Source organism: Acinonyx jubatus, chromosome F2 (assembly GCF_027475565.1).
Source record: "Acinonyx jubatus isolate Ajub_Pintada_27869175 chromosome F2, VMU_Ajub_asm_v1.0, whole genome shotgun sequence".
NCBI lineage: Eukaryota > Metazoa > Chordata > Mammalia > Carnivora > Felidae > Acinonyx > Acinonyx jubatus.
Genome location: NC_069394.1, coordinates 28,533,239 through 28,547,397, shown reverse-complemented (window position 1 = coordinate 28,547,397; position 14,159 = coordinate 28,533,239). Strand labels below are relative to the sequence as shown.

General features: G+C 41.7%; 1 protein-coding gene across 3 annotated transcripts in view; it reads right to left on the bottom strand.

Annotated features, from left to right (window-relative positions):
* Positions 1–14,159, bottom strand: part of SYBU (syntabulin) — a 111,400-nt gene that overhangs the window by 23,031 nt on the left and 74,210 nt on the right. The window contains exon 1 of one of the 3 annotated variants that reach the window (XM_027064017.2): positions 12,372–13,226. The exons of the other annotated variants lie outside the window; for them this stretch is intronic. Within the exon in view, the coding sequence (XP_026919818.1) occupies positions 12,372–12,399 (28 nt within the window). The 5' untranslated portion in view covers positions 12,400–13,226. Of the gene's footprint in view, positions 1–12,371; positions 13,227–14,159 lie in introns of those variants that run through there. 3 annotated transcript variants of the gene reach the window in all.

Below are 14,159 nucleotides of genomic sequence, written 5' to 3'. Positions count from 1 at the left end.
CTACTTTTGCTTCTCTAAGAAAAAATGTAGACGTGTTACCTTTTTCCGAGAAGTAGGTATCAGAGAAAAGGAACCACATGTTTTTCCTACCCCAGTGATACTACAGCCATGCTTTGTCTGAATGACTCTGCTGGCAATCTTCAGTGACCTACTGATATCTTCCCTCAGTGACCTTCATTTATAAAGAACCAAATGGACCAAATGACATGAGAGATGGGAGAAAGAGGCAAAGCCTTCAGGCCACAGTGCTGTGTGGGAACCAAGCATGGGCCTAGAAGGTGACATTTCATTATTTTCTCTGCAACTTAGAAATCGATTTCCTCACTCCCTCCTCCTCTTTTAAAAATGAGTCGCAGATGCACAGAATTGGATTAATCAGACTCCTTGGTTCTTGACGCACTCTCATCATTGGTCCATGCAAGACTATCTTTATTTCTTTACTGACTGGTTTGTATGAACCAGTATTTATGTTTATTTGTTTAGTATTTATTTATTGTATTTATATTTTTGTTTACATTTAACATAGTAATCAGGGAAGAAACCACCACCCATCACAAAAACTAGAACATCCACACTAACTTGTATTTACCTCCTCATCTTATACCCTGTTCACCATTTCCTTCCTTTCCTTTTTATAAAGAATTATCACATGTATAAATATTCCAAAAAACCAGATTCTTTTTTACTTTCTGTCTTGTCTATCTTTCATTTTTACAACAGGCTACCATGATATCTATAATCTTTGGGGACAATTTTAATTTAAAATCATATTGCTAAGATTCTCCATATATTTGCGGTGCATTCATTTGACTGCTATCTAATATTCCACTGTAATACTCATACCATAATTTCTTCAATCTCCTGGTGATGAGAAAATGAATTGGGTTTATTCCAGTTACTCATCTAGCCAGAGTTTCCATTCTGATAAACAACTATTTGTATTTCCAGAGGCACAAGTCTCCCTAAGGAAAAAACCCAGAGAGCAAATCCACTTTAATGTAATATATTCCACAGACAAAAAGAAATGCTCTGCAGATCGTTCATCTTTCTGTACTCTTATCTCTTACTGCCATGGAGGATCAACAGTTACAAGTAAAACTAAAATGTCTGCCTTACCCTATCCCAATTTTAGGGTCCAACATGCCTGAGATGATCCTCCATTCTTGGGTCATTCTGACCCTGAGTAGCCCTAAAAGATGAGAGATTACATGACGTCATTTGGGTTTTGCTTAGGTTACTTCATGACTTTCCCCCTTAGTGTCGACAATGAGACCAGCCCAGAGACATGAGAAGATCCCCAGAGTCACTGGACTATAAATATATCCTCACTGAAGGAGAAAATCCTTGCTCCATGGTGCTTCCTTAACACAGCCCAGAACTGGGTAAAGTACCTACTTCTAAAGCCAAACACTGGGTTTGAGTCACAGGTAAGGGAACCACCTGGGTTTTAAACCAGGCCCCACTGTTTGGGGAAGGGGAAGAGACTGTGTAAAAGTTTCTACATCAGAAAGCAACTGCCCTGCTTTGGAAATATTAAAGATAAAGATTTTTATATTTTGATTTTCATCTAACCATCTCCATGTTAGAGCTGACGATTTGTCGCTTCCAAGCGTCTTGGTCAAGTTAAGCAATGAGGTCTGTGGAGCAGGTCAGCAATCATGGGGTAGATTTTAAACCATCCTCTGCTCCTAAATTCACCAAAATCATCTACTTATTCCTCAGAGATGGTGGTTCTCAAAGTTTGGTCCCCAAATCAGCAGCAGCAGCAGCAGCAGCACCTGGGACCTTGTTAGAAATGCCCACATTCAGACCACATCCCAGACCTACTGAGGCAGCAACTCAGAGGCAGGGGTGAGGCCCCAGTAATCTAGTTTTTAACAAGCCCTTGAGATATCTGTACACTCAAGTTGGAGAAGCACGGCTCTAAGACACTCTGACCGAGATGCCCTCAAAGATCATCTAGCGTAGCTCCTGAATGGCTGCCTCTGGGAAGCGGAGTGCAGGCTTGACTGTGATTTAAATAGAGCTGTACACCACAGAAAACACTTTGGTAATCAAGTTTTACACATTTCACATTCAAGATGAGTCAATTTCTTAATTTACTTGGCATAAATCTGAGTGTTACTAACCATGCTTCACTTAACTGACAATACATATCTAACAGCTGTAGATAAGAGCAGCGTCTAGCTTTGGAAGGTTCTGAGTTCAAATATTTGATCTTTTCTTGAATGACAATGTGACCACAGGCAATCACTTAATCTCTCCACACCTCAGCTTCCTCAATCCAAAAAGGGATCAAGCACGCCTGTTTGATGGGATCATTGTGAGAATTTAAGGACAGACTGGGACAATTGTAAATGCACGATAAATATCCATCATTGTTATTATTGGCCTATTTATTCATATGTTTGGTATGTGTTGCTAAACACTTATGTTTCTTTAAGAATTCTTGCATATGGGCACCATAAATGTGTGTTTTTAAATTACTATGACTGAAATAAGAAGGTGAAGTGCTTATTAATGACTAACCTCTAATTCAATGATATAAAGTTTTTTACAGATTACTGGGCAGTAATGGTCAGAAATGGCTTATTATGTTCATACACTGTTCAGCATGGTTTACTTGTTTTCTCATTCAATCCTCACACCACGCCCATGAGACAGGTGGTTTTATTCTCATTTTACAGATGAGAGAAGGAAAGGACAGCCATAGCCACAGCCATTGCTCGTGGTGACAGCCACAGCCATTGCTCGTGGTGACACAGCTCATAAATGGTGAAGCTGGGATTTGAAACCAGGTATATTGGCCTGAGAAAGATCACAATAAAAAGTGCATCAAAATATGCCTAAAACACTAAGAATGCACACCTGCATGGAACTTCAAGGGTTGGGGAAATACTGTTTTTTCCATTAATGGTCGCTTGCTTGCTCTTGCAAAGGGCATGCTGAAAGCTTTGAAAATTCATTTACAAACAATCTGCAGCAGGGGTTTTAACAAGATTACAGCCACTCTGCTTGGCTCTGCATCCCTTTCTGAGAGCAAACAGGGAGGAGACAGCTCTTTTTTTTTTTTTTTTAGCACATTAACCCTAGGGGCTGAGCCATTCCTGCATTTTCAACAGAGATAACAGGATTGAATCTTCATTCTTAAGTGAAAAGTGAACATACTGTGAATACACTTAAAAGAAGTACTGTCATTTTAAAACATCTAATAGAAAGGGATTCTTCATGGTGTGGTCTGAGGACCATCTGCATCATGTCATCTAGACTATTTGCTGAAAATACACACTGACTCCCATAATCCACATTTTTATGAACTGTCCAGGTGATCTTTTACATACAGTAAAGTTTGAAAACCACTATAATCAATGGCTCTTGTTTTTAATATTTAACCATAAACTGCAAGCCACCTGCTCAGATCTGTTTAGTGACTCTGAACTCCGTCTGCTTCTTCCCATCCAGAATGCTCCACCACAGACCATCAGCATTTCTCGCCCAGAATTACTGAAACAGCCACACACTGTGCCCTAGCAGCTCACCGTGGCCCTGAACACTCCATCTCCCACGCTTTTCCAGAGCATCAATCTCATTAGGTGGCTCCCCTGTTGAAACCCTCTAATGGCACCCCACATCCTTAAGATCAAGTCCAAATGCATGATTTACAAGCCCTTTATAATCTCTTTTACTGCTACTGTACCCCAGCCAGTGCAACCACCACCATTTCCTGAAGGCAGCACAGTACTCTTTAGACTCCCAGCTTCCACACATGCTGTTCCCTCTACCTGGATTATTTTCCTGTCCCTCTGAGCCTGACTAACTACTACCTGTTATTCAGGTCTCTGGCCTCTTTGACCTTCAGGAAGGGCCCCTCCTTCATGCTCTCACCCTACCCAGAATTTAAGAAGCATTTATCACACTGCACTGCAATGCCTGCTTACAATTTCCCAGCATGTCATCAGCTCCTTGGGCACTCTTTTTTTTAAAGTTTATTTATTTATTTTGAGAGGTAGGGGGAGGGGTAGAAAGAGAGAGGAGAGAGAGACTCAAGCAGGCTCCATGCGTCAGAGTAGAGCCCAACGTGGACTTGATGTGGGGCTCGACCCCACAAACTGTGAGATCATGATCTGAGCTGAAATCAAGAGTCAGAGGCTTAACTGACTGAGGCACCCAGATGGCCCTCCTTGAGGGCTTTTGTTCATTGTATCCCAGTGTGTAATGCAGCCGTTAGCACACAGTAGGTGCTGTTGCCTCGACAGATTTAAAAGTTCCCCGCTCTCAGCATTCAGCAGTGGCTCCTGAAAAAGCTCTCCGAGCTACCTTCCTCTTTCTCTCCCTTCAACTGGACTGACAGACTAGTATTACTTACAATTAGGATAGATATTCCCTCCACCCCTATCTCTACCCCATATGACCAAATCTCTTAAAACTCAAGCTTTCGGCCCAAAACTTGGCATGCAAAAATCACGCAGCCTAGGAAGGCCTATGTGTCATTCATCCCTGTCTCCCTAGGGCCAAGCACAGTGCCTGGCATATACAGTAGGCTCAGAAGAATATTTGTTGAATGAAGGGGGAAGGTACTGAAAGTACTTACATATCTGGCTGAAATAACACCACTAAATTTTTTTAATGTTTATTTATTTTTGAGAGAGAGAGCAGGGGAGAGACAGAGAGAGAGGGAGCCAGAGGATCTGAAGCGGGTTCCGTGCTGACAGCAGAGAGCTGGATGAGGGGCTCAAACCCATGAACTGTGAGATCATGACCTAAACTGAAGTCAGATACTTAACTGACCGAGCCACCCTGGTGCCACCCCAACCCCGACAATTTTTGAGAAACCACAAAGGAAGAGAAGTAACAGGTTGGAGATGAACAAAAAGTATACAGGTATTCAAAGCAGACAGAAAGGTAAATTCTGAAAATTATAAACTGCCAAGTTTGGTGTTGATCTGCAGTAAAGCTGTAGAGGCAAGTAGGAGCCAGCAAGAGTTCACTAAGAACCAGATAGGACACACAGCTCTCACTTCCTTTTCTGACAGAGTTAGGATTGCAGGCTACCACATAAATCACACGTGTGGAATCCAGTAGGCATTTAGTCACTTAGAACAGTCTTCCGAACAAGGTGGAGATGTGCACTGGGTGATGGCACAGTCCAGTACCCAAAGGATGTTGACTAATGGATTGCCTGTCAACCTTGAGGGAAATCTCCAGTGATGTGTCACCTGACTCTGCCCTTGTCCTTAACCTACTTAACATGCTTTATTAATGACATGCATGAAAACACGAAAGGTATGGTGTTGACGGCAGACTACAGATTACACAGGCCTTGAAGGGATAACCTACTCAAGGAAGGACGGGGTCAGGTACTAATGTTACCAGCTGCTGTGAACCAAAAGCTGAATGTGATAGAAACTCTATGTCTGCCATTTCCTTTAATTCTTCCTCTCAAAAACATTCAGAGTGTAGACGAGGAAACTGAGGTTCTGAGTGTGACGTGATTTGCCCCGCGCCATGAGTTAGCAAACAGCAGAGCTGGTTGTCTGACTCTAGTTTCTTTTCCACCCTCTCTGCTTGGGACCTCACGATCAGAATTCACAAAGATCTAAGAACTGGAAACCAAGATAATAACATTCAATTTAGTCCATTTCAAATACGCAGTAAACCTTGCACATGCTAAGGCTTTGGGAGTAGAGATTGAGGAGGAGGGGCCTGGAGAAGAACTCCAGGGCCCAAAGACCCTGTCAGGAGATGGGCCACACAAACAACTGGAATATGAGAGGACAAGATGGGTGCAATATAGACAGGGGGGCCCTGAGAGAACACAGAGGGAGAAGAAATACTTCTAGCCAGGTGAGGGTAATGGGGGAGGAGATGTGTCATGGATGAGATGCCACTTAAGATGGGCCTCGAACACTGGACAGAATAGGAACAAGTGTTGGGGGTGCAGAAAGGGACAGACCTCAGGTGAAAGGGATGGCCGGACCTGACACATGGAGGAAGGAAAACACAGGGAATATTCAGAATATGTTGGATCCCTTGTTTGGCTGGAGGATAGTGATTGGATGAGATAAAGCAGCCACAGAGGTGAGTTGTCTTGGAATGCTGAAGAATGTGAATGCTGTCCTCAGGGAGTTTACTTGGAAGGCAAGAGGGAGCCATGCGGAGTTTTGGATGGAATGGTGATATGAATACAGTGATGTTTTTGCAGATATAGTGACAGCAATATCTGGGGGAGAGATTGGAGGCTGGAAGGCAAGGCAGATGACTATGACAGTTAGGAGGTGGGTCATATGGTGAAGGGAGGAGAACCCTGACAGTGGAGATCCTTCCCAGTTCTGAACCTAGTTGTTAGGTTCAGAAAATTAACTGCATTGGTTCAACGTCATCCAGGTGAATAAAAGAATTGAAAACAGCAAAAGCAGCAAGTATGTGAAACATTAACAAACACCCTCACCTTGTGTTACATGCTTGACTGCAATGCCACTACATAAAAGAACAATTGAATGAAGATATGTATGTTTTCTGCCCTATCAGAGTGGAAAAGCAAACCAAGCAGGAACTTTCTCAGCCAAATGAAAGGAAGAAATGACTCTCATATTGCCTGAGGACTGTGCAAAAAATTAAATAATCTAATCAGAAAGGATTGAGATGCTCCGAGATCAATGCTAGATTTAATCTAGTGCCGTGTAATCCACCTTTAAAGCAAATATCTTTTCTTTGGAAGCACAAATGTCAATAAAATAAAACAAACAAACTGGGTAAATTCTGGCCACTTCTGGCATCTATACAGAGTGTTGGAACAAAAGCAAATGGAGAAACAGAAAGGCTAGAGGGGTTTGTTTTAATTCAGACATGTGTTCAAGGAACTAAAGTGAGAATCAGGGAGAGGGAATAATAGGGTCACATGGAAATGTTTCCAGGAGAAAACCTGGCAGCACAACAGAGAGAATTCTGGATCAAGGGCCTGGCTTGGAGGAGAGCAGGTGCAAAGCAGGTGGAAAAGCTATTGCACTCTGCTCAGAGAGACCTGTTCAAGGCCTAACCCGCCCAGGGAGGGGACACTACCTCGGAGGCGGCCCTCCCACTGTGACCTTGCAGACAGCCGGGTGCATGCTGGGCAGGGAGACAAGGCATTCTGCAAACCGGCTCAGCTTCCATCAGCCAGCTCCAGCATTGCACCTCACACCACTGTTTACCAATTAAAAATTATCTGAACTCTCCAGCTTCTGAACAAAATGCTTTTGCCTGTCCCCCTGAAAAAAATTCTCTACTGATTCTTAGGTGGTTTATAGTATTTAAAAAGAATGAAGCACACTCACAATTAGATTAGGCTCCACACACAAATTATGCTCTGAATTTCCATGGACTTGTTTAATGGAACCTTCCCCAGGATCTCCACTCAAAGTGACATCTGGCACGGAGCACAAGTTCCCAGGCCAACACTTTGCTTGCCTTGCTAATCTGCCCCACCCCCAGCCCTCCACAAGTTAACTTTTAAATTCAAGTGTACTCAGTGTTCTCTCTTCTCTCCACCCCTTTCCTCCTCACCCCACAATGTTCTTTGAAAAAGCAAAATGGAATGGAAAAGCAAAACAGACCGTCACAAAAATACTGAGGCCACTGTCTTCAGGACCACTGGAGAATAACTGCACAGTGGTAAGACAGAGAGGATAGGTAGGGGAATGATAGTTTGAAAATATCTCCAAAGAACTAAATGGTATGTGACTAATTTCTGTGGACTATATCTATGAGCACCCCCAATGAGGCAAAACTAACAAGGCTCAAAAGGAACAAGCTCACTGAAGCTGAATTCTAATTTCTCCCTGACATACAGCACCACACAAATATCCTCTGGGCTCTGGGGAGCTTCCGTTCATTCACAAACATCTAGAGAGGACCTACAAAGTTCTAGGCACTGTGCTAACTATGGAGAACATAAAGGCAAAGAAAACATGGCTCCAGGTCTTTTAAATCTTACCCTTGTGTTCAGACATATTTTTAGAGACACATATGTAATAAGATGTTAAGATTGTTTTTGAAGTGCAAGGCAATACAAAACACACATTTCGATATAGTGGTGACCTGTGGGGGGAGGCAGAGAATGGGCTCTGGGAGATCACACCGGCAGCTTTGGGGGTGGTAATTCTAAGAGTGGAAGGTGGGTCACAAATATTTGCCTTATTATTATAGTGAACGCCTTACATGTATGTTATATATATTCTTGTTATGCATCACATTTTATACATAACATTAAAAAGAAACAGGGAAGCAGCTAAAATGAATTTAAAATAAAAGATAATAAAATGATAAGGAAAGAAAGAAAGAAAGAAAGAAAGAAAGAAAGAAAGAAAGAGGAAAGAAAGAGGAAAGAAAGAAAGAGGAAGGAAGGAAGGAAGGAAGGAAGGAAGGAAGGAAGGAAGAAAATGTAGTCCATGTCCTAGAGAGGCTCACATCCCAGCAGAAGAAAGAGCCATCTAAAAAATAATTATTAGATATAACATAGTAATCATAACAACAGAATTTTTTTTAAAACTCTAAGGGAGAGGAACCCCTGGGTGGTTGAGCGTTTGACTCTTGGTTTTGGTTCAGGTCCTGATCTTGGGGTTTGTGGGACTGAGTGCTGACAGCATGGAGCCTGCTTGGGATTCTCTGTCTCTCTCCCTCTCTCTCTGCCCCTCTTCGACTCTCTCTCTCTCAAAATAAATAAATGAACTTAAAAAAAAACCAACCCTAAGGGAGTACATAGTATTCAAATGAACAGCAATGGCTTGTGAAGTTCTGATACCTCAGTGTCTGCACATTTAAACAGCTGGTTTAACCCTTTATAAGTGTCAGTACAACACTACTTCCCCTGGGATGATTTTCAGACTCCCAAAGTTTGGGTTCTAAGGTCCTCCTCTCTGCACTCACAGGACCCTGTACCTCCCCCAGAAACATGTTACACATCTTACAGGGAACCCCATGTTTACAGTTATATCCCAGTACCTGGCTCAGTAACCTGACTCATCAATAACTACTTGTTGAAAAAACAAATGAGTAGCATTACAGGTTCAGTTCTGTTAAGAGGTGGCTGAGACTAAAGAAAGAAGGAAGGGTGGGAACGCTAAGTTGGAGAATCCCATCCAAAATTCAAGAATGCCCCAGCTTCGTGCAGACAAAACCCCTTACTATCCCTGGCAAGCCCGGCTTGGTGGGATACGACACCAGGGCACCACTTACAGATCCTAACCCATTGCTCAGTACGCCTAGAGCTTCTCAGCCTGTGGCCTGGATCCTTCTCCTCTTCCAGTAACTGAGGGGAGAAGCATTGGATGTCAGGCAGGATCAGGTTCAGGCACAACCTCCATCTCTCAAGAACAGTCAGGCCCGCCAACAGTCTCGGCAGAAATCAGATCGTCCTGGCAGAGGGTTGCAGAGCCTTCCTATCTCAGCCACAGGGGTGAGGACAACAAGCCAAAGACTCAGGAAGATCCAGTTTCCCCGAATAATGTTGCCGCCACACAGGGCAAGGAAGCATGCCTCCCTCTTAAACTGCCACAAACTCCCTCTGCTGAAAAAAAAGACTCCGCAAACAGAGCTGAGAGCTCAAAATGCTCCTCAGATGTCAACAAAAGGATGTGACCCACAACTCATGCCTGCAGCACCAAGTGCCTAACGGAACACTTCACAAACTGTGCACCATCAGAGCATCTGACTGTGTGGCCGATAACAATGGGAAAGAAAGTGGGGCATTATTTTGGTCACCAGACCAGCATCGTAAAGATAAAAGGTCACCATGCTGGTGGGGATGTTGCTAAGGATTTAACGTTTGCCTTGAAACTTACAACAGAGGGCTTATTCTAGCTCGATTATCTGAGTGATATTGCATATGAAATCATGTTTAGCATAATATATTTAACTATGTATTTGGACATACGTTGATTCCCAAGTTCCCAAACTCCCGAGAGCTCATTTTAAATCACATCGTAAAATGTCTTCCCTTTTTTTCCATTCGAGTGGATTGGTATGGTCCTTGTTCCACATGCCACGTTCTTTCCAGGGCAAACAGATGGAAAGAGAGGATATGCCAGAAAGAAGAAATGGAAAATGAAAATGACATAAAAATAAAAATAAAGCTGCAAAATGTAATCTGGGTCAACTCCTCATGCGTTTTTAAAATCAACACCAGCAGGCTCTGTGCATAGGGCATTGGTTTTATATGTACTTTTTTTTTTTTGGCTCAGATGTCACACAGGATTAGTGCAAAAGGAAAAGTCCCAGCATGGGGCCTATTTTTATACAGATTAATCAATCATTCCTGTCTCTTCCTCTCCCATCACCCCCCAAACTTTCAACTTAATGAAACTGTTCTCTTTTCAAAGTATGTCATTTACTACACTCTGAACGGAAATCCTTTCAGGAAAGGAAGTGAACTTAAACTTTGAACCTAGATTTTTCACGGTCATATTTTTAATTTATTATAAATATTAACAACTTATGCTATGGCCTACCCCCTTTTATCTTACAGACCCATTGTGGAATGCTACATATCCACTAGTGGTAGCAAAATGAGTAGGCAAACGCTTTGTTATATGCACGTATAGCCATTTAACCAAAAGAGAAAAGCACACACTGGAAAAGAGAAGACTATTCTCTATGTCACAGTTTGTTAGGTACATTAGCTTGTACAGTGAATGCCATCATTCCCATCAGAATACTAAGCACATAGTTAGATTCTCAGTAAGTATTTGATAGAAAATTTGATAGGCTTAAGGGAACCAAACCAAAGAATTGTGCAAGCTCTGAGCCACAGCTTCCCTTGACTATATGGCATCACAAAAATGGTGATGATGATACTCATAGTATTCATAATACAACAGCTAATAATTACTGTATGCCATGTGTCACTGATGATGTCACTCAATTTTCAAAGCAGCCTTATATCACAGGTCCTATTATTGTTCCATTGTACAGATGAGGAAACTGTTTTAGAGAGGGGGTTCACATATTTTGAGGTCGAAAAAAATCCCATGTTATGCTGGTTTGCAGAGAAGGGGACAGACACATCGAGATGGTGAAATGGGGCCCTATGCTACCAATCAGCTGAAAAACATTGGAAAAGTGTCATTGACATTGTTTCCATGTCTCCAAAATCATGATCACAACAGAGTTCATCATGCCCCTTTATCTGTCTGCTGTTCCTTTGACAGATGGAAATTATATTTATAAAATATTAAGGCAATGACCTAAAGCTTGACCTCAGTGACAAAGTCAGATGTGGACTTGTCACACACTCTCACAGGGTGATATTTTTTCACCACTTTGGGCAATAAAAATTGAGCAATGACTAACAGTTGTCAGTCATAAGTACAGAAAATAAAAGAAATTTACAATCTAGCATGATATTCTGTGCTCACTCTTTTATGTGATTAAAAATGAATTTCTCTTATACCAATATAACACATGCTCTGCTTTTTGTTTAGACCTGCTGGATGCTATCTACTGTGGATGGCCTAAAAATCTAAATTTTACACAATTTTAAAGTTATTGAACTACACTTAGGCTTACCATATGTATAGGCTTCCTTTGTTTCTAGTAATTAATTTTAACACCACAGACATTAATCATTTGCCCGCCAGATGAAAATCGCTTTAAGATGACTCATTTATTTTACAACATTGCAAACCCAACCCTTATGCTCTTGGAATGTAGAGTAAAGAGGAAGCGTTAGATCAAATCAGTCAATAAAAAGGAGAAGAAGAAGAAGAAGAAGAAGATGAAGACGAAGAAGAAAACTTTTCGACATCCCAATTCCATGTACATGAAGAGTTTCCGAGTTTCTCCTGGATGCCACGTGAGAAAAGTAAATTAAAACTGGTCAGAGATGTGCTCTGAATAATTTCCATGAACTGGCAGACAAGAGCATGGGAGCAAGCTCTCTCGATAATAAATACACTGTGTCTCAGCCTACACAGAGGCCCACTGCAACTATGCGCAGTGCCAATTAGCATTAATTGTGGTTGTGCTCAACTATTCCCAGAGCGCACCGCTGGGGAAGGCCAGGCTTTGCATTTACAAATGCAGCATGCGATGCTCAGACTTAGAAGAGCGTTCTAAAATGTAAATGTCCATGGTCAATCTATCTTCATTGCGTTGGCTTTGAATTCCACAAACAGACTCACAGATGACAAGGGGTATTTAAAACAATACATGTGTGTATTTTTAAAAGTTTAGTTATAGACTCTGCATTCAGAATATCTGAGAGGCAGAATTGAAATTTGCTTTTAGACTACATTTTTCGCCTACCACAACTAACTTTACACACACAGACATACACAAAGAGCATATCCTCTGTGATCCAATATAATTATTTACTTACTGTGACTAATACTACTTACTTAGAAGGTAAGCTCCGTAGACTTTCATGGCAAACACTGCCTCTGCAAACAGCCTCCCGCCACAGGCTGGGGTATGTCTCGTGCAGAAATACAGTGTGAGCAGCTCATCTCTCCATGGAGTACAGTCTTAGAGTGGGGTATCCATGGAGACAGAGCCTCCTCCATGTGCAGGGCAAGGAAGTTCCTCTGCTGGGCACCATAGCAACAGGAGGCAGAGAGATGGCTGGCCTATCAGGGAAGAGGAGCTTCTCCCTGGTGACTGCAGCATTTCAAATGAAACCATCGCCCTTGTGAATGGACACAAAGCATTTAAAGAAATACCAAATTGTCAAATAGAAGGAAATGCCTGCACAAGTCAGGGCTGATCCTTTGACAATGTTGGAGCAAAACGCTTAGTCTTTCTACAATGACTGTATCCCAATGGGCAAGGAAGAAATTGCATCAAAACCCCACACATTCCTAAATTTAATGGCAAGAATGTGAAGCTTGGGGAAAAAATGCTTGTTGTACTCCATGAATTCCAGCTATTTAAATATGCAAGGCACTTCACAGAGCTGCCCAAGAGAGAGGAACAGGAAAGATCTGTTGTTCTGAAGGGAGGAAAGGAATCGAGGACTCCCTGGGCATAGTCCTTCCAAATGGATTTGCTTAGAGTAGACATGTTTATTAAGCTTTCACCAAAGCCCTCCATTATATCAGAATAATTCTTACAAAACAGTTATCTGTGATAAAACCAGACCAATGCAGAGGAGATGGTGAAGTAGACATTCCAATGCCTTAATACTGTGCTATTTGTCAACTTTCCCCATTTCTTATTTAATGACAATAATGACAGTGATTATTTATTGAGCACATACTGTGTACCAAGCAAACACCATCACTACAAATGCAGCTTCCTGCCAAATACTGACATTGGTTTTTACAAAGATACGTGATACACATGTTTACCTCTAAAGCTGTGTTCTTTGTAAACTTGCCTCATTTCTTATTTAATAGCAGTGATAACAGAGATAATTCAATACGTTCAATAAATATATTGAACACATACAGCATGCCGGCAGACACCATCACTACAAACAAAACTTCCTGCCAGACATTAACAGTGATTTTTGCAAAGATATAAGATGTGCACGTGGACCTCTCAGTGATGTGCAGCATGCATATGCTATATACCCGATACATTTTACGATTCTCACAGCAACCTGCAAAAGCTAAGTATTAATTACTCCTCTATATTATAAAGAAAAAGAGAAGACTTTCTTTTCTCCATAGGTCTGCAAGTGGCCTGGTTCACCCTATTCAGTGCCTAAATATAAGGTGAGGTAACCTCCTCCCACAATTATCTCTCAGAAAAGGAGAAACCCCATATATTAGAGTCTTTCCATAGCCTCTTATTATAGAGCTCTTGCTCATAATTACCTTCTCTGAACAAAAAAATGCTGTTTGAAAAACACACATCAGTCTGAATTGACCTCAATCAGTGCTAGTTTGGGCTGCCTATGGAGGTCAACTGATGGGATTGTTTAAAATGAAGGAGGCTAAGAAATGAAAAAAAACAGATTATGTAATTATTCCTGTGATTTCCCCCCATCCTTTAAAAGAACCTTTTAAATGGCAATATGGTCAATGGTTAAATTGTAGAGGTCACAAAAACCCATATCCCTTGCTAACTGAACTCAAGAACCAAATAGCTTTGGATAATGAAGGGTATTTGTATAAATCTACAGGAAAACAGAAAAATCAGCTGTCCTCATACTACAGTGGATGTTGTGACAGCTTGCAGGTTGT